The sequence below is a fragment of the Hesperophylax consimilis genome, chromosome 10 (genome assembly GCF_061612785.1).
Source record: "Hesperophylax consimilis isolate HC1 chromosome 10, BYU_Hcon_1.0, whole genome shotgun sequence".
Taxonomy (NCBI): domain Eukaryota; kingdom Metazoa; phylum Arthropoda; class Insecta; order Trichoptera; family Limnephilidae; genus Hesperophylax; species Hesperophylax consimilis.
The window spans coordinates 17,870,070-17,898,028 of record NC_142845.1 but is presented as its reverse complement, the minus strand read 5'-3'; the positions used below and the strand labels follow the sequence as shown (position 1 = coordinate 17,898,028).

General features: G+C 38.2%; 2 protein-coding genes across 2 annotated transcripts; one reads left to right on the top strand and one right to left on the bottom strand.

Moving 5' to 3' along the window:
• Nucleotides 1-1,178: 1,178 nt before the first annotated feature.
• LOC149420397 (putative inorganic phosphate cotransporter) lies at nt 1,179-24,745 on the bottom strand. The gene is made up of 12 exons (XM_089636351.1): nt 24,644-24,745; nt 18,075-18,208; nt 16,754-16,933; nt 13,673-13,811; nt 12,404-12,624; nt 11,584-11,733; nt 4,947-5,079; nt 4,376-4,504; nt 4,209-4,285; nt 3,849-3,968; nt 2,527-2,677; nt 1,179-1,337 (listed from the first exon to the last, which is right to left on the bottom strand). The coding sequence occupies exons 1-12, from the start codon at nt 24,678-24,680 to the stop codon at nt 1,267-1,269; spliced, it is 1,542 nt and encodes a 513-aa protein (XP_089492477.1). The 5' UTR covers nt 24,681-24,745; the 3' UTR covers nt 1,179-1,266.
• Nucleotides 5,283-7,240, top strand: LOC149420398 (uncharacterized). The gene is made up of 2 exons (XM_089636294.1): nt 5,283-5,945; nt 6,533-7,240. The coding sequence occupies exons 1-2, from the start codon at nt 5,430-5,432 to the stop codon at nt 7,238-7,240; spliced, it is 1,224 nt and encodes a 407-aa protein (XP_089492420.1). The 5' UTR covers nt 5,283-5,429.
• Nucleotides 24,746-27,959: the final 3,214 nt, after the last annotated feature.

Genomic DNA, 27,959 nt, shown 5'->3' with positions numbered 1-27,959 from the left:
TAGGAGTTACCCATACCTAATACACGAGGATGCTAGTAACCTCATAAAATAAATACTGGAACCAAATATTAAAATACAGACAGTCCTCATCCCAAATTTGGCATATCGAGTAGACCTTACATATATCTCACATGATAATTGGCTGAATGGGTAGGCACACAACCTATCGTTAATAAGCGGGCAAAATGTCGACAAGATCGTCGTGTGTTATATATGTATTGACCTAGAAAGGGATGTAAATCCCCGACGACGTGGGAGTTACAATGTTTTCTAGAGGTGGCTCGTAACTTAGGACCTTACGTGTCACACTTTCGCGACTAGATTCGTGACAAGGGATGTCATGGCTTTCCCCTTCTACACTCAGTAAAGTAGGTTATCCTGGAGGTGTTTGAGATTGGGGCAATTCTGAAATTGGTGATGAGACCTGGTTTTCTTTATTCTGGCGTGAAGGTTGCCGATTTGGAACAAGGGGAGACCCGGCCGGTTGTGATATCCAGACACGCAGATATCGATCGCCTTGCTCAAATTATCATCCATCAGTTTTGTTTGGTAAGCGGAGGAGCCAATCTTAACTTGAAAAAAATTCATTTCCTTTCCTCTCCTTCCCCTCCCAAAAATATATACATGGATGGCGCCGACAACTAACACCATAAATTTATCGTATGTATATCACATATATAAAATCTAACACTTTATTATATTCACATTACCCTACGATAGGTAGAATCGAGTAGCTAGGGGGGGGTGAGCAGGCGACTTAGAAGATAAGGTTTATGAAATGGTTTTGAAAAACAGCGGTAATGGATTCAACCCACTCTATCTCAAAAGAACCAAGGGATACCACACAAAACATAAATAACTAGGTTTCTAAACCGAGAAACAAAAACCCAACACAACGTTCGGTGAAGCCTTTTTATACTGAACCGTCACGTGAAATGAGTACGTTCAAGGTCGTACGTCACGTAGACAAACTAGGATGTACACACTTGAAGGGGTGTGTAATAAAGAAAAGGCGGCAGGGAGGACCTTCCTACCCCGGATATATAAAAACCAAAGCCTTATGGAAAAGTTACCTACGGGACTTAAGAAAAATGTATCGTAGAAAGAAGAGAAGGAAAAGTTTGAAGTAGAAAGGGCAGATCATTACAATCTGAACATTCAGGTAGGTACCTACTTCTCCACATTCCTATTCCACAACTTCTTCCCCTCGTCACTCCCTTCAGTCTCACAACATATCTCAATTTATTTATATCAAGGAATTAATTATCACTTGCTGGAACGTTGGTTTCCTTCAAATTTCTTCAATAAATAATGTTCAGCGCTTTCAAGTTCATTTTCTGAAACAAAAAAAAACTAGATATGATTTGAGATTTTCACGGCAGAAAGTATTGTAGTGATTTGTTTTTGGGGTATCTTGCCGTGTTGCGCCACCTCCTTCTTTAGCCAACTTTTCGGACAACATTGCAGTGTCCATGGTGTCCAGTGTCCACAGATAGACAGTTAGACAGATAGACAGTTTTCTAAAGAAGGGGGTACCCAAGAACGTGCAAGAGATGAAATTGATTCTTAGTACTTATTCTATAACGAATTAACAGTTTCATAAAAAATTGATTTACAAAATGTAAAAAAGGCTGTAAAAAATTGAATCAGTTAATTTAAAAAACACATATTCATTTGTTAGTCTTTTTAATGGTCATTTTCCCGGCTCACACTTCCTTTGATACTTTATTAATGCATTCTATTTTATAGTTACGCCTAATTACAGTCCAGCTTGCTGTTTTATTTATTTATAAGAAACGAACAGCTTATACACATATATAACAGGATACAAAGATATATTTAAGTTAATTGAAGTTAAGCCAAAAAGTTTATTATGCTTTGTATCTAATATTAAAACTAATTTTAGGTAAGGGAGAGAGGAAGAGGAATTTAGGATAATTATAGGAGTTGCCGTACAAACCATACATTCCGTACTCACGTATTATTTTACAATCGTGCCCATGAATCGTAAGAATGTCTACATTGTGACAAGTTTGTGTTATATTACGCACATATACAGAGGTTTGAGATTTTTTTCTAATGTTGGTTCTACATGTGGGCAAATGAAATAAATTGGTTTATAATTGTACTTAGTTACTCGTAGCATGATCGATGTTATCCTGTAAAATGCCGAAATTAGAATTTGCAATCAAAATTCGAAATTGATGTACGTTTTTAGCAAAGCCGAACCAACGCATTTTTGACAACACATCATGAAAATGATACACTCATATTTTTATTAAATTGACCTGCGCATTAGATTGTTTACAGCAAAACTAAAAACATTTAATTGAGTATTTGTTTTATTCAACCCTTGTATATTGGGTATCTATCGTAAAGTAGTCTCCAATCGATAATAAAGCTTAATTTAAATCCGTACGACTCCACTCTATTCGATCAAGTTCGATCGACTTCACCTCATTTTTCTTTGTCATTTGTCTAATTTAAATTTCAGAATAATGTAATATTTCTGAATAAAATACTTACCAGGAGCTGTTACTGTCCGTTGTGTATTATTGACATCAACAGAATCCCAGGGTTGCCTCTCGCCCGACCCGAAGGCTAGAAAGACGAAATTGCTGACTAAGTAGACCGCGGCGGCCACGAAGAAAACAAGCCGCCATCGGGTGATGTCACTCTGAAACATCACATACATAGGTTAAATAGCCATCCGCGTCAGTAGTATGCATTTGCACATTGTTCCGAAAGGTGTCCTTAGGCACCCTATATTGCTCATATGCATTTGCACATTGTTCCAAAAGGCGTCCTTAGGCACCCTATATTGCTCATATGCATTTGCACATTGTACCGAAAGGTGTCCTTAGGCACCCTATATTGCTCATATGCATTTGCATATTGTTCCAAAAGGGGTCCTTAGGCACCCTATATTGCTCATATGCATTTGCACATTGTTCCAAAAGGCGTCCTTAGGCACCCTATATTGCTCATATGCATTTGCACATTGTACCGAAAGGCGTCCTTAGGCACCCTATATTGCTCATATGCATTTGCACATTGTTCCGAAAGGCGTCCTTAGGCACCCTATATTGCTCATATGCATTTGCACATTGTACCGAAAGGTGTCCTTAGGCACCCTATATTGCTCATATGCATTTGCACATTGTTCCAAAAGGCGTCCTTAGGCACCCTATATTGCTCATATGCATTTGCACATTGTACCGAAAGGCGTCCTTAGGCACCCTATATTGCTCATATGCATTTGCACATTGTTCCGAAAGGCGTCCTTAGGCACCCTATATTGCTCATATGCATTTGCACATTGTACCGAAAGGCGTTCTGAGACATACTATATTGCTCATTCCCCGATACAAAGGTTTCACTCTATAAAAAGCCAATACCTGGTGGTAATGACATAATTAATTAATTTGGTAAATTTTGTGGACCTTACAAAATACTTATTCCAAATTAGGGTTTAAATTTGCTGTTGAAGTTTTCTGTAAACATACCTGATCACTGTATTTTTTATTTATTTTTTATATGTACCTCATTTTTTTCTCATGTTGAAACACGTCAACGGTGTACTATAATGAAAAAACCCTCTGGGCGTTAAATAAAATATATTTATTTAATTAAGGAAATATATTTATTTGACGCCTATTCAACATGCATGGTTTTGTCTTTTATTTTTCCGGGTGTTTTTTTTATAAAAAAGGTGCCAATGATCAAAATTTGCACTGCTTTAAGAACATCTCCTCGAGGTTTCTCCATTCGTGCATTGGCAAGATTTCAGGTAAAAGACACAAGTAATGTTGTAGCACACCTGTCAGCAGATATCAAAGCATTCTTACCTCTTCCTGCAGAATGAAGCCAGCCGTGATGGGAGCGAAGTTAGACAAGCCCGCCGCGCAGCAATTCGTGAAGCTGATCAGAAGACCGGCGTAGTTTGGAGACAAGTCGATGTGATTCAACTGAAACACACCAAGTCATTATTGATTTAGTTGGTCTAATAGATTCTATCGAGATTCATTCACACCGTTGAAAGTAGTCCTGGGTCGTTCGTGGATGACCCGCTCATTGAAACCCGCTCACGAGCTACCAAAGAGCGAGCGGATTATTTTTTCGTCAGCACCCGGGTATCGCGACCGACTCTCACAACCCGGGTGCCGATTTGACTAGGCGAACGACCATAGATAGATGTATGAGTGAACGAGCCGGTTGTCAGCACTCGGGTCTCGATACCCGACGGTCGGCCGCCAGTGTAGCGGGGCAAGCAACCATATTAGATCTGTTTTATAGACCAACTTCCAGTATTTTTAGACGATTTTACTAATATATATATATATATATATATATATCTATATATATAGCTAGTCACTCGCCATAAAGCTGAGGGAGCCAATGGAGTCGAGCGCACCGATGAGCGCGAGGAGGGCCACTGCGAGTGCCGCCTGTTCGGGAGGGATGAAGGTCAGCAGGATCAGTCCAGCCGCCGGGCCCCAAGTGCCTGCAACAGTTTACTTTTTTTATAAATATTTTATTTTCTTGTTCCAAATCGACTTCACATAGTCACAGAAATAAAGTAATTTTATGAAAGTGAGATAAAAAGAATTGCCGCTGTCCTGAGATGCCATTACAAACTATCTATAGTTTAAAAAGCTCTTAAAGTTCAGGAAAACCGCGATCATATATTTATGTGTATCTGAATATTGTTTCCAGTCGTCCAGAACTAGATTGGGAGCCATTTCACACGGTTGATTATTTCTAAATCCTCTTAATTCTTCATATTAAAAGTACCATTTTTCTATAAAACCATAACAGCTGGTTTTTTTTAATTACATGTTCAAGTATCTGTTCATACTTACTTATGGAACTTTCCTACATACACATATGAGAAAAAAAGTTGTATTGAAGATAGATAGTCAATAAAATAAATTAACAACACTTACCGATAGTATTAGCTACCTTCCTAACAGTAGTAACGGAGCAGAACCGACGATTGACCGCCAAGTCCGCCAAGCCACTCGCCAGCGTTGTGCTCGCAAACCCGCACGCGTACGGCAGTGCACTCAGTAACCCGCTCTGGAACAATATAATTATACTCTTGAATGTGTTTTATGTTGATGTATGTAGCCGGTTGGCCATTAGCTGCCTTTATACAGTCGCTCTATCGCGCATTCTCAGGAGCGTACAGGATTGCGTATTGGTAAGCCTGTGCGCGCAATCGTGCGCGATCACTTTTTGTTAGTTTTGAAGTTTAACATTCATTCGCGCGCGATTACATGTGTACGTTACATGTGAACGGAAAGAGCGAACGTGTAAAGACTAATCATGCGCGATAGACCGCGTGGAACTGGCGCGTGTTGGAGTGTGTGCAATTTACAAAGTTTTACTCAAGTTCGCGTACACTCAGTATAGTGCGACGGAGCAAAATGGATAGAAGAAAAAGAAATATCATGGCACAAGTCATGATATTTGCTGGTGTTAGCCTACTCAAAAAGAAGAAGAAACGATCTGTATGGGTTAAGAAATACAGACAGCAATATTGTCATATGCCACTGATTGAAGAATTACGTGAAAATTATCCGGACGATTTCAAGAATTATTTGCGTATGGATGATCAGTTATTTAGTATGTTGTTAGATAAAATCAAACATAAAATATCAAGGCAAGACACCATTATGAGAGAGAGTATTAGTGCAGAAGCACGATTAGCAGCAACTCTTCGATATCTCGCCACAGGACGCTCATTTGAAGATTTGAAATTCAGTACCGGTATATCTGCTCCATCTCTTTCTTCAATAATACCAGAAACGTGTCGAGCTATTTATGAATGTTTAAGGGTGGATTATTTAAAGGTAAGTAACTTTATTATTGTTATAAATAAAAATCTAAATAATCAGTCCTGTATATCTTTAATCATCATCCAAATTATAGTTTTACATAGTATTTTTTATTGAGATTAATTGTGATTCATTTGAGATACATATCAGATTGTCATTGGTACGTATCAGTAGAAGATTCGTAAAAAGTTCTCAGGCTTGTTTCTTCCTGATTTTGATAGATGCCTTCTAATATAGACTGTGATACGTCTGAACTAATCGATGAAGTCCTGTGCAAGTCAGCAGAAGACGGTGTTCGAATGGTCTTATTACAATAATTGTCGCATATGTCAGTTTCTTCCGTCAACTTTTTCAGCAACCCTTTGCGTAAAATATTATTTATTAAGGATTCCGCATAAATTGCCTGCACCGGATCCATTTTAGTTAATTTTTTGGCCATATTCATTCCGGCGACTTCGAACTCCGAAAACTCCTTGCTATTTGATTTGAGAATATCTGCACAGACTTTAAAGAATTCGGCCTGGTAGTTGTTTGTAGCTTTTCTTTTATTTCTACGCGGTGTCGAGTCCCATCCAGTAGGAGCAGCATCATTCTAAAAATATAAGACAAAAAACATATTATAATTTCATTTTCAGATGCCGTCTACGAAGGAAGAATGGATCAAGATAGCAAAAGAATTTGAAGTGAAATAGCAATTCATCAACTGCGGAGGTGCCATGGATGGCAAGCACATTCGCATTGTGCCTTTGCCGGGTTCCGGAGCTGTGTACTATAATTACAAACACTTCTATAGCATCGTATTGATGGCTTTAGTTGGTCCAAACTATGAGTTTCTTTATGTTGACGTGGGTAAAAATGGAAGAGTATCCGATGGAGGAGTCTTAGAGCAAACAGAATTTTATCATAAACTGCAAATGGGCGATCTCAATTTTCCAGAAAATTGTGATACCGTAAATAACTTGAACTTTGTCTTTCTGGGTGATGAAGCGTTTGGATTAGAACCTAATTTTCTCAAACCATATTCTCAGAGAGAACTAGATTACGAAAAAAGGATTTATAATTACAGACTGTCAAGGGCCCGTAACGTAGTTGAAAATGCATTTGGAATCATTTCAGCTAGGTTTAGGGTATTACAAACAGCAATAAATATAAAAAACCACAAAAGTATTTGTTACGTCGTCCTTGCTATTTGCACTTTACACAATTTTTTGTGTAAACGCAGTAACACATATCCTATTTCTAATTACCCACGAGACGAGTTTACTACAGACTCTCAACAAAATTCTGTTCCATTGATCAATCTTCAAAGACGTCCCCACACACAGATCACTTCGGAAGCTAAACGAAACAGAGAACAATATAAAACATACTTTAATACAGACAGCGGCGTAGCTACATAGGGGCTACGCGGGGCAGTGCCCCGGGGCCCTCAAGCTCAGGGGGCCCTCGAATCCTTACCAGAAATCTCGATCGAACTGAACTTTTGGAAATTTCTCCCATTTTCAAAATAAATATGACAGGTTGCAACTTGCAACCCCACTTTAATCATGACAACTCAGTTGAGAGAAATTCAAAAGTTATGCCTAGGGAATTCCCCTAAATTCTTTCTGTAGGTTGGCAGTGTTGTCAATTTGACGGATAGTGATATGCGCGTCATTCCCCAACGACACTTGTAGCGTATTGAAATATGGATAAAAAGAAGAAACCCAGTGGTGCATTTAAACGCAAACAACGCCAAGAAAGAGAAGATAGTAAACAAAAATTGCCCAAAATTGCCAAGTTTTTTAGTCAGCCTTCTTCAAGTACATCTGGCCAAAATATTTCTATTGATAGTGACTCAAATAATGTGGTAACTGCAGTGTTGGTTGAGAAGCCTACTGAAGAAGATTCGACAATTATTGCAGTTGGAGATACCTCCGCCGCCGATCATGTGAACGTGGATGATGTTTGCATGACATACATAAGAGCAGAGGGTTTGGAGAAACCACAGACCTCTACATTTTTCGAAAATGTGTACGACAAATCTTCTTATGACTTGAAACTTCACGAACAAAATATAGTGATAACGAAAAACGTCAAATTCTTGATATGGAGCCTTTACAGCCTTCAGGACCTTTTCCAACAGACATCAACCAGAACAATAGGTGTTTTTCAAAATCGTACTACTTTTCGTGTTCTAATTATGGGCCAGCTAATCGTTTTTGGTTGTGTTATTCCAAAATACGAGATGCTGCCTATTGTCAACCCTGCTGGTTATTTCCTTCACAAAGGAATAATGTTTGGTGTACGGGAATTCGAGATTGGAAGCATTTATCAGAAAGAATTAAACAACACAGTTGTTCGAGTGGCCATTCGTAAGCATGTGCTGTGTATGAATTTTGGAAAAAAAACGATACTAATATTATCGACAAGGAACTTGAAAATTTTGATGAATTAGCTGCTGATCACCGATTTCCAAACCGAGAAAAATATTTAAAATTGAGATTTTCAATAATGTACTAGACACAGTAATATCTCAATTAGATACACGCTTTATTGGTATGAGTGCAGTCTGTCATATATTCGATTTTCTAAAACCAACATTTTTATTACATGTTGATAAAGCAGCTTTATTAAAAAAGTGTGACGAATTCCCAAGAAAATATTCAGATATAATAGGCCCTAGTTTTTCACTTCAATTTATTAATATTTACCATCTAGTTTTACCTCAACTAACTCAAGCATGGACTCTTCACCAATTATGTAAGGAAATAATGAGCAAATATGGAGTGCTAGAATGCGACCTAACGGAAGTGTTTACAGCAATGTTATTATTCTTTACAATTCCTGTCACTTCTGCATCAGCTGAAAGGTCATTTAGCAAATTAAAAACAATAAAAAATAATTCAAGAAATAAGATGGGCCAAACTCGACTCCGACATTTATCGCTAATAGCAATTGAAAACAAAACCGCATAAAGCCTGGATTTAAACGAAGTCATTGATACTTTTGCGAAAACTAAAGGTAGGAAAAAATTGTAAATATAATTGTTATTTAGTCAGTTGGTAGGTCCGACCTTTATATAATAAACCCTTGAATCTTCTCTATTTCGTTTTATTAGTCAAACCTACACCAAGTATTAATTGTAATTTATGTTGTTACTGTTTAATATTTTTATAACCTGCCCTGTAGTCTGCAGTGCACAAAAAAGAGCTTAAGTAGCTTAGCATTTTTAAAGTGTTTGTATATTTCATATTTTTATTTGATAAAACCTAATCAGTTTACATAGCAGTGGGGCCCCATTTTTTAATTTGCCCCAGGGCCCTTGGTTACCTAGCTACGCCACTGAATACAGATGGGAGTGTTGAGTGGCAAGATCGTATGGTTAATAGTGGAAGAACTTAAAAACAGAAAATATAATGTAAAGGTTGTCGGACCTTCTCTTAAAGTTGCGTGTGTGTGTGTCTTTGTGTGCGACAACCAATAGGGTTAAGTAACGTGAGTTCTTAAACGGTCAAAATGTTTTAACTGTACTATTGGATATATTTAAATGTATAATAATAATAAATAAAAATAAATTAAATTTACTTACGACTTGAGTTTGCTGTCCAATTTCACCAACGCCACTTTCTGTTATTCCGCCTTCGTTGGTCGAAATAATATTTTCCTCAACAGCTCTGTTTTCATCATCTGGATCATCCTCAATGTTAGATATACTGTCAGTAGGTAGTTCTTGGTCCTTAGTGAACAGCAAATGATCATAGTACCAAAGCGAGGATTTGTACACTTCATCTGTTCCTTTTCCACTGCGGTGGCTGTTTTGAACTTTCTTTAGTTCCTTTCGAAAAGAGCCTCTTAGACTTTGTAGTTTTTTGACCACAAAATCTCGATTGGCATCAGGAAATCCTTTCTCTTTACAAAAGTCGATTATTTTGATGTAAGCTTCCTCCTTAAGATTTTTGTTTTTATAATGTTCCGACTTAATTTTCCATAGGCAAGGAAAAGACTTATATAACTCAAGTAACTCTATTATTAATTCTTTACTCCACGTGCGTATGTCCGCCATCTTGCGTGCGCGAAAGAACTGTACGTGTAAAGCAACCTCGAACCACGCGATTGCGTCAAATACTGATGAACGCAATCGCACGGTCTATCCCTTCCGAATCCCTCATCTTTACACGCGCATTCTTTCGCGCACTATTGCTGTTTCACGCGCGACAGAGCGACTGTATAAAGGCAGCTAATGTCGGCGATGTATAGAAAAATGTAAAAACCAATCAAACTCTATTTATTGACTAACTGTTATAAAATGAACTACAAGACTTTTGATTTAGTATTCCGAAACATGAGTTTACTGACTCTAGGACTATCTTGGGTTTTTTAAATTAAAATTTATCGTTTTCGCTATATTTTGCGAGGGTATTTATTGCGGGATTAGTGTGGCTGAGAAGGCCGGTATAAAATTTGGTTGCTTGGGAAACAATCAAGTCTTTTATCAGCGGAATGTTGGTGTCATTATGGATAGAAGAAATTCTAATCCATTTGGGAGCGTTTAAAGCAAGTCGAATGGCTTTGTTTTGAAAGAATTGAATCTTATGTATGAAACCTGGTCTTATTGTTGTTTTATAAAGAAGTAATTTATTATTAGTTAATAAACGACTTTTTTTTCCCATTATTGGATAGAGTGATGCTAGACATTTATTTGCTGCTGTTAATTTTCCAGTTATAACATGTTTCTTCCAGGCGAGCTTGGAGTCAAGCGTTACACCTAGGTATTTAATTGACTTTTCCCATGGAACATTTTCCCCAAAAAGTCTAATGAATCGGGGCTGTCTTGGCCGTGTCTTTGAGAAAACGGTCACGGCGCTTGTCGGGTTTATTGAGATTCTCCACTTTTTGCACCACTCTTCAGTTAGTTCAGAGAGTGGCCTGTCTCTGAACACGCTTTGTGGCGATGCTCTTGACTGTAGAACTAGACATGATGTTAGTGTCATCCGCAAATTGAGTGATTTTAAAATTATGGTCAATGGGTTTAGGAATGTCACTAGAGTAGATGTTATATAAGGATGGAGAGAGTTGACTGTCTCGAGGGACCCCAGCTGATAGAGGGCGGGTTGTGGAGAAAACGTTATCTAATTTTACTTTAAAGCATCTATCTCTCGGGTAGCTAACTATTAATTGCGTAAGTCTTAATGGATACCCGAGAGCGTTCATTTTATATAAAAGACCGATGTGCCAGACTTTATCGAAGGCTTTGCTTACTTCGAGTGAGAGGATTACTGTTTTTTTCTTAGTATTAAAACCCCTCCGTGATGTGTTCCACAACACGCAGGAGTTGGTGAGAGGTAAAATGACCTTCTCTAAAACCATGTTGGAAGTCTGGCAAGAATTTACTGTCCTGAGTGAAGGAGTTTAGTCTTGACAGTATAACTTTTTACAGGATTTTACCTAGGCACGGAAGGAGGCTAATAGGCCGATGATTCTCCGTTAATAATGGATCCTTGCCTGGTTTGGGAATCAAAATTACGTAAGCTTCTTTAAAATCATTTGGAAAGCAACTTAATCTCAGTGACGCTTTGAAGATGGCTGTAATAGCGCAGATCCCTTTCTTTGGCAGATATTTTAAGATTTTATTTGAGATGCCGTCAGGACCGGCTGCTTTTTTTTCTTTAATTTTTTAATTATGTTATTTATTTCCTTAGGGGTTGCGAACCTGAATGTAGCATCCAGTAAATTAAGGATAAAATAATTAGCCATAACTCACATTTTCGACATTAATACCGAGTGCCATTTTCATGAAGCTGGGGGTCTCCGTGAGCAGTAACATGGAGCCCCACACTCCGCCCACGTGTGCCACGAGCAACGCGCCCAGCGGCCGGGACCTCAGCATGGCACGCCACGGCGTGTGGCTGGGCTGCAAGCAAGCAACAATTACAGTGCGTCGCACAGTGGGTTGAAAATCGCCTTTCATAGGCATAGAGACTTGAATTTTCAAGGGTCTTTTTTTGGCTAGAAATGGATTCTGCTGATCATTACTATGCTATAAAATTTTGTGTGAAGCAATTGCGTGTACAAATGAAGGAGTTATAATTTTTTAAAGAATAATTTGTATGGCACTGACATTAAAAATGAGGCTATCTCTGGAATCATAACGTTGAACATTATATTATCCTTACACACAGATATACTACTATTTATTTGTATTTTTTTGACATACTTCGTATTGTGGCGCTACTTGAGATTTTTTTTTAAATGCTCAAAGTTGACAAAAAACTTTTTATGTTGATGATTCATTTTAATGCTTAAATGCTATACATATTAGTATGCTTTGTCTAGTTTACAATATTTTATTTACTCTGCAAGCCAAAACAATTTAAGAAATTAAAAAAAGTTTTTTTACCAATGTGGCGATATATCTACTATTATACTATCAGCAGAATCCATTTCTAGCCAAAAAAAATACCCTTGAAAATTCAAGTCTCTATGTCTATGAAAGGCGATTTTCAGCCCACTGTGCGTCGTCGCATAATACAATTACAATCTCATTACAATAAAGTAATAGCCGAAGGCGTTAATGGCGTTACCTTTTCTTGTCCTCCTTGATTTAGAGAGGTCTCTATGTACAGTTTCTCCTGCAGTGATATGCCCCCGTGAGCGTTGGGAGACTCCGCCCCCAGCAGACTCCAGAGCAGTGCAGCCCCCAGGCTCATCACCCCGCCCGAGTAGAATATCAGCGGCCAGCCGAACCTCGTCGCAGCCAGTTTACCCGATGCCAACATGGCTGCTATGGTTCCCAGGTTATATCCTTCGATTTATAAACAATGCATTACTCATAACTGACCAAATGGCTTAACCACTCAAGAAATTTGTGTTAAGAAATATATGTCCATATTATTTAATCAATACCATTCCTCTAAATTTGAATATGGAAACATGAAACTGCTTTCTGCGGTTTAAGGCCTATGAATCCACCGAGATTTCGAAGTTTATTCCATATTAGGTTCCATAGGTTGTATAAATATGGCACATTATGACGCTATCACTCAAAACGTTTTTTCTAACATGGAATAGTATGCCGAAAATCACTCCAGTGAAAGATTATTGGTTTGACCGGGTGGTTAATTGTTTTTCCGATCGCTGTACATCTCGGTTTATTTTTTTTTTATTTTTTATTATTGATACATTTTTTTTTACAATATTTTATATTTCAATTTAGTAATGTTGGCCTCACTGGGTTGTTTACCCGTGCTGAGGCCCCCATGTTATAATTTAAGAATTTATACATTTTAAAAAAATAAAAGAAAATAAAAACAACATTAAAATAAAGATAAATTTAAAATAAAAAATAAAGATTAAAAATTAAAATATAATTATAACACTAAAAGAAAAATATCAAAGATTTGTAACATGGTTTAGCCGCTTTCTACTTCATTTCAGGTCCTGGTGGTTGAACAGTGAACACGTCGAGCACAACCCGAATAGGTAAGAAAATTAATTCATTTGATTATAAATATTGGAATGCTGCCTATTTTATTTAATTGGAAGTAATTGAGATGCGTGAAAGATGATCAAATACTATTTTGTACCAAAATTGACTATGTGCCAGATAGCAAAATGTTATTTTATACCAAATATTTTTAAAAAAATCAAGGAATCAGGCCCTTCTGTAACCGTTACCGCAGAATACTCATTCTAACGTTGTTTGTTGACGCATTTGAATAGAAAACGGTATTTACTGAGTATCTGTAAATAATATAAATAATTACAAAACGGAATGGATATTTATGCGGTCGTTCTAACGAGCGTTAAACCTCCCAAATCATAAATTAAACATTGCAGTGGTTACTCATTACCTGTGTATACAAAGTTTCCTATACGATTTCTTTCATTTACTGGCGCCCATTTTCCGATTAATGTGTGTATGGAGGGGACGAAGATGCCCTGGGTGAGTCCTTGGGTTATTCTGCAGGCATACACTGCCGCCCAGCCTCCCTGGAAAGATTCACAATAGATTACACTTCTTCTTTAGTCGTTCCCTCTTTGCTGAGAGTCATTACCCCCACTCCAATTTCCATGGTGGACAAGACTCCTCTTGCGGTCCTGCGCTGTATAGGAACATAATTGCGGTGAAGATGGACTTTATTTTCCTAGATATAGCCAAAGCCTTCGATAAAGTATGGATAAACGGCCTACTTCTCAAACTCCACCAAACAGACATAGATCCCCAACTGCTTGGTGTATTAAAATGATTTCTTCGGCACCGCACTTTTCAAGTGCGATATCGCGATGCAATCTCATCCCCACGTTTCATGACAGCAGGAGTACCCCAAGGCTCCCTGCTGTCCCCCACCCTCTTCAACATTTACACTCATGATATCCCCCTTCCAGACAACCCTAACTCTAAAGTAATGCTCTACGCTGATGACTCAACCCTCATGGTTACCCACGGTTCGCCCAGGATGGTTACACATCGCCTTCAGCAAGACGTAAACAGACTCCAAGATTGGTATGACCGCTGGCGCATAGACGTCAATCCCTCAAAGAGCGTAGCCGTCTACTTCTCCAGAGGTAGACGAACTACCGCTCAGCGAAGGACCATCACGATGTACGGCCAAGTCATACCATGGCAAAAGACCGCCAAATATCTTGGAGTCACACTAGACAGGAGATTAACTTGGTCACCACACATTAAAAACACTCTAACAAAAGCCCGGCAAACCGCCGGCGCTTTATCACCACTACTACACCAAAACTCAAAAACCTCACTATCCAACAAACTCCTCATCTACAAATCCCAAATCCGCCCCATCATTACCTACGCTAGCCCTATATGGGCCAGCGGAAACATAAAGCGACTCGAGCAATTCCAGAATGCCTCACTCAGACGGTACACCAAAAGCCCTTGGTTCGTACGAAATAGCATCATTAGTAAAGGCTCGAACATCCCCCCACTCCGCAAACACATGGTGGATTTAGCCATACCATTTTATAAAAAATTAACGTCTCACCCGAACCCTAGCATCTCGTGCCTAGGTAAACCTAGCCCCTACGAGAACCCTTCCTACCCCCTCCCAGTATCCATCACCTACCCACCCTAATGCTGGCTCTAAAAAAAGAACACTCAAGTACAACGGATACAAAAAAACATAGTATTCGATTAGTAAAATCTTAAACTAATACCGACAAAAAACTCAGTCAAAATACAAAAAATATAGTATAAAATACAAAAAAACATAGTATTTTAAAGCCCCCAAGTTGTCAAGGCAGCCCAAGCATTAGGGCAGAAAAAAAAAAAAAAAAAACCATCCCCCAGGTGACTTATCCTCAGGTCGCGAGACATAGTCCGTGATAGGACTGAACCTCGCAAAATTGTTACATTACGATACGGGGATGGACTTTATATTTTACACCGCTGTAATCGCTCAGCGGCATGTTGTAAATAAAATCCATTACTGATGTACCAACACGTTTATGTAACTTTTTTCGACAAAAATGGACGTCCTCTCGCATCGACATTTGCTCAATGACTGACTGTAAATTATTCGAGAAGCTTTTCATATTTAAAATACTGCTTTCATTTATTTAAAGATTTTTTAAATAATCTGACTAATAAACGGCTCAGACATAGTTTATGTTGTAACAATGGATATTTTTATTGTTCTTCTTGTTTTAAAATTAAAGTTAAAATCGAACCTCAAGTATTTTTCAGAGGTTCTGTAAATACTGTTTTAAACTTTGATGGGGACAAATTAAAACTTAAATTGATTTGTGGAAAAAGCATGCCAACAAACCACAATCAAGCAGCTGAAAACAACCTCTCTTGCTGGTTATTGCCGCTAGACCTCGCAAGCTACCCTACGTCCGATATAAGGCATTACCTACCTTATTATTGTGAAAACTCCAACACGTAATCATAATTGTATAGTTTAGGTATCTCGGGTAAAAATTGTAAGGCTGTTGGTGGCATAAAACGCGTCCGTCACAAAATATAAATATGTCTTAGTAGAGTAAGTTTTTAGATTCTCACGGCCAAAAGCATTTTTGTTGTTTGTTTTTGGGGTGTTATGCCGTGTTGCGCTAACTCCTTCTTTAGCCGACGTTTCGGACAGCGTTGCAGTGTCCATCATCAGGGCAGATCCGGTAGATCCGAAGATGTGTTTTTACACATCTTCGGATCTTTTAACACATCTTCGGATCTACCGGATCTGCCCTGATGATGGACACTGCAACGCTATCCGAAACGTCGGCTAAAGAAGGAGTTAGCGCAACACGGCATAACACCCCAAAAACAAACAACAAAAATGTCTTAGTAGAATTTATTTCGGCAATCAGAACAACAAATCGGATTAGACAAACTGTCTAGCCCTGCTTCTTTAAGTTTCAAAAAAATGTTATTTTTTAAGATAATATCTCTAAATTTGTTATGCCGAAACTTTATTTTTATGAAATTCCCTCGATAGAAAAAAAAATCGCGTAGAAATCTCCGAAATTATTTAAAACACGTATTGTTCTGTTATTTAATATTTTATAGGCATGAAAAAAATTCACAGTTTATCTTTAAATGCAACTAAAGCATTTATTGAGAGATTTTTGATCTATTTCAAACGAGCCGTGTTTTATTAAATATTTTCACCATTAACGCTTAATTATTATCGTTTTAATATTATCGCTCCCCCTCTTACATTCTTTTTTCATATCTCCCTTTCAAACCATCGTTACATATTACATTCTTTCGGGTTCTCTCAAATGTATTTTTAAATATCATAAAATGTCGAAAAGTTTAATAACTATGGGTACATGAAAAAATAAAATAATCAAAGATAGGTGCAAATGTGAACAAATAATTACATATTATAGGTAATGAGAGTAGCCCGAAAAAAATACATGAATTTTTTTTTCAAAAACAAGAGCGTTGAGAGTGGATTCATACTCACCCAGATCGCGAGAGTTGGTATAGCCAAGGATAGCACTCCATTAACGATAAGTGCCAGAAAGATGAGTCGTTTCCCTCCAAACCTCTGCGCTAACTGCCCTCCTGGTAGCTGCATGAGCATGTAACCTACATAGAATGAACTGAGGAGATAATCTTGAATCTGCTTATTCCATTCAAATATCTGAAAAAATTATTTAATTATTAATCAACGCCTTTTTCGGGGCTTTTATTAAGAAATATACATTATTTATTGTACATAACTGAATGGCTTCATTAACAACATTTTATATTTGTTTAAAGATAAATTGAAGATGTCCACTGACTTGGTAAAATTGTTTCCCTCCATTAGTATTTTGGGCAAAGAGGAATAAATGTGGTAGTTAGTCCCAGAATTTCTGCACTGAAATAAACCCTGAGAGTTCTTTTATTGAATAACTGGTAACTGAAACAATTTCAAACATTTTTATTTCTAACCGTTACTGGTTTCAGTCATATTTTGCTATTTTTTTCTACAAAACATAGAAAATCAGTAGGAATTGGATAGCTAGGGCCAATGTGAGGGATTGGGCTGTTACTCGACTGAATGACTAGTGTCGACATGTAGAAGGTTTTTTCTAATTGTTTTTGAAAATTTGAAAAAGTCACCGTAGACCAAAACTTCATTTACATTATTTTACTCAGGAATCACTGGTCTAATAGGTCAAATACGTCCCTTAACACCCTGTATATCGTATATTTAGCCCTGAGGAAGAAACGAATGTTCCGAAACAGATACGCGTATATAAATAAATGTAGTGGTAAAAATAAAGTTACATTGTTTTATTTATTTATAACGGATAACCACAAATTTATGGCTACATTTATACTATTGTATTTTGGCCTCATATCCAAATTTGATTTTTACGAAAAAGGCCGCACGAACCAAATTATTGGAAATTTTGTTGTGAAACACGGCATAGCAACGAAGATGGTAAACCCACATAATTTTAATAAAATCATTATTTGCAACCCCTGATATTTGACAAATGCTGTGCATTTATATAATAGTTTAGAAAAAATATACCAGTCGCCGTGATAGACTGAAACTCGTAACGCTGAAAAATAAAAAAGATGAAAAAAAGTTTAAAATTGTTTCAATATATCGTTATAATGGGATTACACCACGAATTATTGTCAGTATCAAAAACATTGTTTCAATATATCGTCATAATAGGATTACACCACGAATTATTGTCAGTATCAAAAACAGAAATATTAAAAACCGACTGGTGTCGGTGGTTGGCCAACAAAACAAATGGCCGAATCGTTTGAATAAAAATTACCTTGATTTCCCCCGTTTGTTTTGTCGACATGTCCGTCATAGCTATTATTGCTACACTCATACTAGTTCTGATATAATATGCTACTGTGAAACAGGTGAGAATCAAAACTGCCTGTCCGTGTCTCACCCCCCAGCCTGTAAATTTCACAATAAATATCAAGTTAAGGTTAAACGCGGCATTCGTTATATTCCACGTGTTCATAGATGGCGTTAATTAATTTATTTTAATAACATACGCTTTTTGCAAGGTATTGCTTTACAATATTAAAACAAATTATTTGTTTGCGCCCGTACATCTGTAATATGAATATGAACAAATAGTTTTGTTCGTTTAAAAACTGAATTCTTTCGAGAAAGGCATAGGTACAAATACAACATTATATTGATGATTCAATCCAATATTGTATTTGTGTGCCTTTCTTGGAAGAATTGATATTATTTTTACTGACAAAACTGTATATTCATATTGTATATATACGGGCGCATACCAATAATTTATCTCCATAATGTAAAGCAATACCTTATTAAATAAAATTAATTAATTAACGCCATCTATGAACACGTAGAATATAACGAGAGTCGCGATTAACCTTAAGGGTATATGTTATAACCTACGTTATAATCTACGCGTTCATAGATGGCATTTTATTATTTATTATAGTTAAAGAAATATCGATATTTCACTTTCTATTAAATAGTATAAGCTACATAATATTAACACACACAACAATAATAATTTTACACAGGAAAATTTTAAAATGCAATCCTTCTGCTAAAAATTTAGTAAAAGCAATAAATACTTGGGCAATACCTCTATTACCGTACTCATTTGGCATAATTAAATGGTCCGATACAGATTTAGATAACTTAGAACGATTTATTAGAACTACGTTAACAAAGTTTAATTGCTATCATCCAAATTCAGCTATAGAACGAATTAATTTACCTATAAATTTAGGAGGTAGAGGTATAGTCAAAATAACTTCTTTGAAACATAATCAGCTAGAAATGCTAAAAAAAATCCATAGGAAAGCTCATAGCTCAAAAATGCACAAAATAATTTGCAAGGCAGGTACAAACATTACACCTTTAAATTTATAAGACGAGACTGCCAAAATTTTTATAAATCCCAACCAGGAATTATTAGATTCCTGGTCAAATAAAATTTTACACGCAAAACACTTCAATTATCTCAACCAAACGTATGTTGAAAAATGTTCGTCAAACAAATGGTTGAGTATTGGAGAGTTGAGCGCAGAAATAGAAGGATTTATGCTTGCTATTCAGGATAGAGTCATTAATACTAAAAATTATAGGAAGCATATAATCAAATAATGATTTATGTAGAAATTTTTTTTTTTTATGTGACACCTCACAAGAGTGTCCCTGCCTGTGCAGTGCACAGACAGGGGAACTATGTCACCACCCGGTTGGGCGGCGTTGTGAGGCGGAGTAAGGTAGGGGCTGTAGGAAGGGATTTGTTAATGCGGGCCTTGAAGAGGCTCGGATTATAGGAGGGAGGAAAAACAGATGCCGGTAGCTCGTTCCACATACGAGCCGACTTACACAAAAACGAGTCGTAAAAACGGCCCGTTCTCATGAAGCCAACGTCAACCGTGAACGGGTGTTCAGTTCGTGTCCGTTGAGTTTCGCGCACGTGCACCGGTGCATCAGGAATCAATTCTGCTAGCTCCTTGGAACAGGCTCCATTGAAATACCTGTAGAACAGACACAGCATGCCTACATTGCGTCTATGCATCAGAGAAGGCAATCGGTCTGTTAACAACGGATTGTCAATCAGACGGATCTCTCTCCTTTGCACAGACTCAAGCAGGTTTATCAAGTATTTTGGGGCACCAGCCCAAAGGTGGCTCCCAAATTCAATAGTTGGGCGGACTTGAGACTTGTACAGGGTCAGCAGCTGGTCACTGTTGAAGAATCTCCTAGCCCTGTACAAGACGCCCAACTTTTTGGAGGCCTGATTTACTCGGGCTTCTATGGATCCCCGATACTTGAGCTGGTCTGATATAGTAACTCCAAGCATTTCAATGGAGTCTTTATTGGGGAGAGTGCTCCCATCAAATTGCACCAGACAGTCATTGATCTCCCTCTTTGCCGAAATCAGACACGCTTGGGTTTTTGAGACGTTGAAACTGACCAAGTTGGCCTTACCCCAGGCACGAACCATCTCTAGGTGGTGGTCAATTTTTCGCTTCAAAACTTCCCGAGCTGTTCGGACATCATAGGTGGAAGGGGGCCTGTCAAAAAGATAACCCTCGTGAACGGTGCTGTCATCAGCGTAGCAGTGAATTGGTGCACATTCAACGAGATCGTTGATGTGCAATAAAAACAGCGTCGGAGACAGCACAGATCCTTGTGGCACCCCCGCATTGATTTGGTGCGGTGAGGAAGAAGAGCCGTCAACCACGGTTTGAATTGTTCTTCCCCTCAGAAAGTCCGCAATCCAACTATGCAGGGTTGGGTGGATCCCATACGATGGTAATTTCCCGATAAGCGCCCGGTGCCAGACTCTGTCAAAGGCTTTGGAGATATCCAACCCAACGGTTTGGGTTTCACCAAAACGTTCCATGTACCGCCCCCAAATATGCGTTACATATCCGAGTAGATCGCCACACGATCGGTTTCGACGAAATCCATATTGCCGATCGCTTAGGATATTGTTATTCTCGAGATATGTGAGCAATTTGTTGTTAACCACCCTTTCTAATACCTTCGAGAGTATGGAAGTGATGGCTATGGGGCGGTAGTTAGAAGGGTCGGAACGGTCCCCCTTTTTTGGGATTGGGTGGACGATTGCCTTTTTCCAAATATCTGGCACCTTTCCACCTTTGAGAGAGAGCCTAAATAATTTCGCGAGCACTGGAGTCATTTCTGCAGAACACCTCTTGAGGACCAAGGCAGGTATTCCGTCCGGCCCACTGGCTTTGTCTACTTTCAGCTCGTTCAAGACTCGGAGAACCTCTCTGTTCCGGATCTTCGGTTCCTCCATTTGAAAACCGCAGTGCGGAATGGAAGGGGGAGTCTCTCCGTTATCTTGAAGAGTTGAGTTTTCCGCGAAAATTTTGCCTAATAATTCAGCTTTCTCGCGGGCCGAGTTAGCCAGCTGACCATCAGGCTTGGTCAGAGGTGGGAAAGTGGTTCTGCAGAAATTTCTTCCGATCGAGCTAGCGAGTGACCAGAAAGCACGGCTACCAGTGGGGCAGTCAGCCAGCTTTTTCGCAATTCTCTGGTCGTGATCGCTCTTAGCTCTATTTAGAACTCTCTTACAATCCCTTGCCCGTTTTCGGTATTCCGAAAGGTTATTCATGGAGCTAATCTTCCGGAGTGCATTAAAAGCCGTATTTTTGAGTCTGACAGCTTCAGCACAGCGATGGTCAAACCACGGTTTTGTGCCCGCTCCAGAGGATTTGACGGAGAAGGGAATGTAGCAATCCATTGCTGATGTGATTGCTTCTTCTACCTCGCGTGCACAAATTGATGGGTCCTCGGAGCTAAAGCATACAGTACTCCAAGGAAAGGCGCCGAAGAAAGACCGCATGCCGTCCCATTTTGCTGCCCTGTAGTGCCATACCTTCCTCTTTACATGTTTGTCGGGTTGACGGTTCATGGAGGATGGGACAGAGGTGGTAATCAGGCAGTGGTCAGAGGATCCTAAGGGCGCTGTCACCTCCACTCTGTACCCGAGTGGCTCACTAGTGAGAAACAAATCGAGTAGGTTGGCTCGATGTGATGGGATGTCTGGTATTCTGGTCGGAGATTCTACGAGTTGGCTTAGTCCATGGATAAGGGCAAAGGATTCCGCAGATCTACCGGCAGAGTTTGTTGGGCCCGAGAACTTCAGCCATTGTTCATTATGAACATTGAAGTCCCCCAGGATTACAAACTCGGCCGATGGGTAACGGGGCAAGAGAATATCTACAGTGTCACTCAAGTATTTAAACAACTCAACAGTGTCTGATTCGGCAAGGTTTGGTGAGCGATATAGGCACGCATAAATTCTCATCATACCGGTGAGATCCACACGTACCCATAACACTTCGTGTTTTGCGCTCTCGATATTTGCGAGACGAGCGCAGCTAATGTCAGCACGGCTGTAAAGGCAGACACCTCCTTTGGGCCTGAAAAGGCTTTCCAGATGATATCCTGGGCAGTTCAGATAGGAGGTATCTGGGGGCTCGGCAATCTGTGTTTCCGTAAGGAAGAGGAGATGGGGATTTTGTGAGAGAAGGTGGTGGTGGATGGGAGTTAGGTTGGTGTGCAGACCGCGAATGTTAGCGAAATTCACCTTCATCCTCGGTCCACACTGAGGACTCCTACTGTTTGCTGTCGCTGAGTTTATATTAATTTGTTGTGAGTTCATAGTTTTTAAGTTTGTTTTATTTGTTTGTGGGATTTAGGATGGGTTGGGAAGGATTAGGTTAAAAAGGTTGGGTGGGGAGTTGGAGAGTGGAGCAACTGGATACACCAAATGTAAGGTATGTTCTTCTGACTGCGGTTCTAGGCAATGGGCAGGAGAGTCCGGCTGTGGAGGCCGCCCAGTGCGCCCCAAACGCTAGATGCTGGGTCCTCACTGGTCACGAACCGGCACAACATCAGCGGCAGGGTTTTTTCGCTGGCTGATGGGGCAGCCCACCCTTGGTCGTGAGCCCAAGGGTCGGGCCCCTGTTCTATCCAGCGGCCCGGACAGCGATAACCGGTTTACTGGATCTCCCTCAACCGGCCTCTCCCAGCCCGGCCCGCCCCGCAGTGAGTAGGCCGACCCATTCATCAGTGTGATCCAGAACGCACAACCCTCCATGAGCCCGGGCACCCCTGCTAAGTCACCAAACGTAGCGAACCACTTCAGGTGACCTGTGGCAGAGGTGTTGGTAACCCAGAGTATGGTTCCCGGGGCGGCGGTACCCATTGACCACCTCCCAAATTAAAAAAATGTTTGGCTTTTCCGGAAACTATAGAACATATTATATAGGAATGTTCTATATTAGCACCGTCCGAGTATAAATTTAGGCACAATCAAGTTTTAAAAATAATTCACCAATGTTTGGTAATTAAACATAACTTGATTGACTGCCGTAATATAATACCATATTATGAATACGAACCAAATTCATTTTTCAGATCAGTCATTTTAAATACATGTAGGATAACGAAAGATGTTTTAAATATTTATGTTGAGGGATCAGTAGGATTTATAGGCCCTGTTAGGAGTTCTACCGAGCCGAACCTTCTGATATGAAAATATCTGGAGTCGGTGAATTATTTTCCCATGTGATCTCCGGTGAGTTGGCGGGCTGTTCTTGTATTGTTTTGTATTTATTTTGCTTATATAATGCACTTGCATAATGTTGATTGACTAGATGATCATTTGTGGAAAAGTGTGTGGAAGAGTTTAGTTTTTCCTATGGGGAAGATTTAACCCGGACATAAAATCGGAAAATATAAAATATAACAATAGTACGTAATATCTCATCTTAATCACTCAACATTCGGATGTAAGTAAAAACAGGACCATACCATTAAAATATTTTATGTAAAACGGATAAAAAATTTTACAAAACGTTTTTCAACCATAAAATTAATTACTAATTTTATTTTTCTAGTCGATGAATTAGTGATTTCCCGAGGGATCCCTCTACAAACATTTGAGATTTTAGTAATACGTTCATCAAAAATAATTAAAATAAACCCCACGGCAAAATCGTTTTTCTAGGCCTCTAAGGCAAAATCGACCATAGGTCCGTCCATCATGCCGGGCCACGCGCCGAATATTGTTTGTACATGACGTCATCACTTATTTCGTTAAGATTCTCACTTTATTTTAGAAATTTGATGGGGAAAATTCAACTTCTTAAAATTTTCGTCTGTTCAGTTCAGTGAACTGTTTTACACGAACCCCGTCAATAAAATGAAAGAAACATTTAATGAGGTTTTCTGTTTTCGTGCTGGTTAATGGCTTTCAAAATGTACCCCCCAAACTTAGTGTGCCCATGGGTATTTTCTCCTCAAATCTAATCTACAATTTCTAATCACTTTTTTGCATAAAAACCACATTCAAAATAGATGTGTAGATTGGGGTAAAGTGTGGGCTTACGTATGTAGAGGTGGTACCGGTTGCACAAGTTAATCCTCTTGGGGTGGGTATTTAAATATATATTAATTGTTTAAATTAATGCGGTTGACGGCGTTTAGTTTTATCCAAGTATCGGATACCAACGCTTACGTGTAAAGCTGTCCGACAAGTTGTCAAAAGAAGGAGGCAACACGGCATAATAACCCAAAATTAATCAAAATGATATTTTTGGCCTTTGATATAATGAATCTTTAAAATGTTCAAAAAAGTGAAGTATCGCGCTGGTAAAAGACCACCACTCAGATATTAATAGCCAGGTACTTCCCAACCTTCCCATCCCCACCTCCTTGCCCTCTATGTACCCTTCAGCCTCACAATTCTAACAAAATATCCCGATTGGAGATGTCATAATCCATTGGTTCCGGACAATTGCGACTCCTGTGCGATGATCATTAAAAAAATAAAAAAAAAGTACATACCGATATCGAAACGTTTAGCTTTCGCAGTACTCATCATATCTACTTATTTTATTCCGTATAACTTAAAACTGCAATTATTCATCTGCATAAGAGAGAAGAAAGGAAACTTCACTGAACAAATTCATCTAGCCAAGATAAGCGAACGAGTATGTTTCTTGGTAAATAATGAGAGAACAGCATAAATTTTGCATAATAATCTAATCACATAATAACATGATCATATCTAACAAGTGAATATGGTTTATTCTTAATATTTACTTTAATTAAGATAACTTTTTATGACTTATATGAAAAGTTGGCCACAATGCGCAGAATTCACACAAGGATCTATCCGCAACGCACACGCGGACATGCGGACATGCGGACATGCGGACATCCAGACATTCGAGCGGCGACCATCACATATTACAATTATGGTATGTATGATGGTATGTGATGTATAGGATATTTCACTAAAACCAGGCATTTTTTAAATCGCATCCAGGGAAATTTAAAATTTTAATTTTATAGTAAAAATTCTCAAGCCAATCTTGGGAATTTTTAAAAATATTCTGGCGATATCTGTAAACCTCACACAAATTATTTATTTATTTATCAACGCCCTACTGGGCTTTTACATAAAGATCACAACATAAATTTAAAACCACAGTATAACACAAATAATAAAGCATAAAATACAGTAAACTTAAGTTAACTTATTATCACAATTAACTTTAAAAGAAACTAATTAATTCATTCTGAAATCTAGTCAAACAAAAATTTGAGCATACAGTCACTGAATTACGTTATGCTTATTGACTGCGAATGCTCGGCGTGCCGATCCGTTGCGTACATTCACACACGGATCGGCTCGTGACGGATAGACGGACAGCGGACCGAGCCGGTCTGTCTGTCGCAAGAATACACGAGCGGATTTGTCCGCCGAGCATGTCCGTGTGTGAATTCTGCGCAAATGTCATTACGTTTAAAAATACGCGATGTATTAGGAAAATCAAACTGAAATCACGTTCTTATGCAATTTTCATACGGTATCGTAATTAATTTATGGTATTCATTTAATACCTACCGTTTTATCAAACTGGAAACTATAAGGAAACTTTTCAGACTGTACAATGGGTAATATAGGGAAAATGATTGCTTTTAACTCATCATTTAGATAACCCTCGTTTAAAATATCCTTGTTCTTTCATCAATAAATTGGAATTTATGGTTTCAATAGGTAGACCGAGTTTATGGTCAATATATCTTTGGAAATTGTGTTGTTTTTTTCAAGGGATCGTAGTGGATTTTAAAGTGAGCCCTAGATTTTTTAGGCCTGTGCGCTTTTACGCTATAAGCGCGCTATATTTTCGTGGCCATGCATAGACATATGAATATTAGTAGACCTGCCCTAAGTGATTAAAAGCGTATTATCCCCACTCCCCATACCGGTTCCATTGGAGCCGGCTGGGCTCGCGTATGGCCTCAAGTGAAATTTGAAAACGTGACGTCATCATTCTTGTGCGAACTATGGTCGAGGCATCATCGGTTCATTTTACGAAATAACACGGCAAAATGTTGACTTGTGATATGAAAACTTGTAAAAATAGATGTGAAAAAGAGAATAAACCCAATTGTCGTATTACATTCCATAAGTAAGCATTATTTTACTTTATTTTAAGCTTATTCACACCGTATTATATGGATCAGTTTTAGAAACATATACTATCACATCACAATGTAGCGATTCTCAAGTGTGCTCATCGTTGTTTACTGGGGTAAGTAAATTATGAAACATTTGTAAAAGTGTCTTAACTAAATACTCTGAAACTAACTACGACTCTGCAAACAGAAGAAATTTACTTTGCCGAATTTGGAATTCGCAAATTAGTTCATAATGTGGCGAGTAATTTGCGCTCCCATGTAAAAATGTCTATTCATTCAAAAGCAGATTTTACTTTTAAGAACTAAATGGTGATATTATAATGCGAGATGCCTATTTACTGTCAGATTGATTTATTGACGAATCACAGTCAGCTTAACCCCCTTCGTTCTTCAACAGTTGATTTTACCCCTCGCCATTATCTTCTCGTCTATTAATTCCTATGTCTGTGTGGCCATGCCTATTTCAGTGTATATACTACCAATGGGAATGTATTGAAAAAATACGCAAATGCGATATGCTAAGATAGACCAAGCCATGATGCGTATAGCGTAATGTGCCGCCTACCTTATGTTGAGTCTGTGGTATCTCGGAGAAACAAGCCAAGCATTTTTATTATTTTATTTATTATTGTATTGGTTGGTAAAAGAAAATGAAAATTTAAATCTAAAATAATTCCATGATCATTAATTTCATTGGCGGAGGTGAGGGAAGAATAGTTCATAGTGACGAGTAGACATGGGCAGATTCATTCACAATAATGAATCAATTCAGTCTTATTCACCTGGTCAAGTGAACTAATTCATTAAATTCATTCATTTAATTCCTTGATTCGACACTTCATTTTGGTTTTGTACCTAGATTGCTCACATTTAGGAAACTTAAAGAAAGCAATAATGAACCATTTTTTCGCATTCACATAAATGTGTTCGTTTTGAAAAAAACATTTTATATAAACATAAACACACAAAAAATATCAAATATAGGGATTTATTTTGTACATTGCAGAAGTACATTTATAACTTTACTTAGAAAACCTGTATTTGTAAGCTTTACACTTTATAGCACAGAGTTCTTAAAGCGAGGAGAGCTTTGGAGTAACTTTAGTAAAAAAAGATATGTCGTTCCACAAAATAAACATGTTACAAACTTTTTAATAAATATGTTATTTTACGAACAAAAATAAAAAGTAATTTTACAAGTCACTAATAAAATCGTTGAAATGGGTGCCGCAAAGGCCACGGAAGGCGCAGGGCGCTGGACCTGGAGAGGAATAGTCGGATGTTTATTTTTTAACTGCCATTTCTAAATTGTGGAGCAATGCATCCCTCCATCTACTTCAGAAAAGTAACACTAAAGTTCTATCCTTTTTCCGGAAGACATCTTGGCTATTCAATATGTTGCTTTTTCCTATAAAAAACGAAGGTAAAACATCATTAAACGATACCAAAAATAAAAAGTCCCACTCGATTTTTCTTTTGTGCATAGAAAATTTTTGCTGGCAAACTGAATCCCAGAATAAAAATTATTATTATCTTTCTTCGTAAAACTATCTATATATTTACTACAAAATGTAGGTACGTTAAGATAACCTTTACATAAAAAATATATTATTTTAGGGGCAATGAGATACGTTCTTAAAGCAATTATAAGAACTATATTATTATTATCCCA

Bases quoted from the DNA above. Each gene is read 5' to 3' on its own strand.
- LOC149420398 (XM_089636294.1), top strand. From the start codon at position 5,430: ATGGATAGAAGAAAAAGAAATATCATGGCACAAGTCATGATATTTGCT. The intron at 5,946-6,532 runs ATTTTTTATTGA...GAAGTGAAATAG, and splicing joins AAATTATAGTTTTACATAGT to CAATTCATCAACTGCGGAGG.
- LOC149420397 (XM_089636351.1), bottom strand. From the start codon at position 24,680: ATGATGAGTACTGCGAAAGCTAAACGTTTCGATATCG. The intron at 4,505-4,946 runs GTAAGTGTTGTT...AAACTGTTGCAG, and splicing joins GAAGGTAGCTAATACTATCG to GCACTTGGGGCCCGGCGGCT. The intron at 2,678-3,848 runs GTAAGAATGCTT...GTGATGTTTCAG, and splicing joins GCTTCATTCTGCAGGAAGAG to AGTGACATCACCCGATGGCG.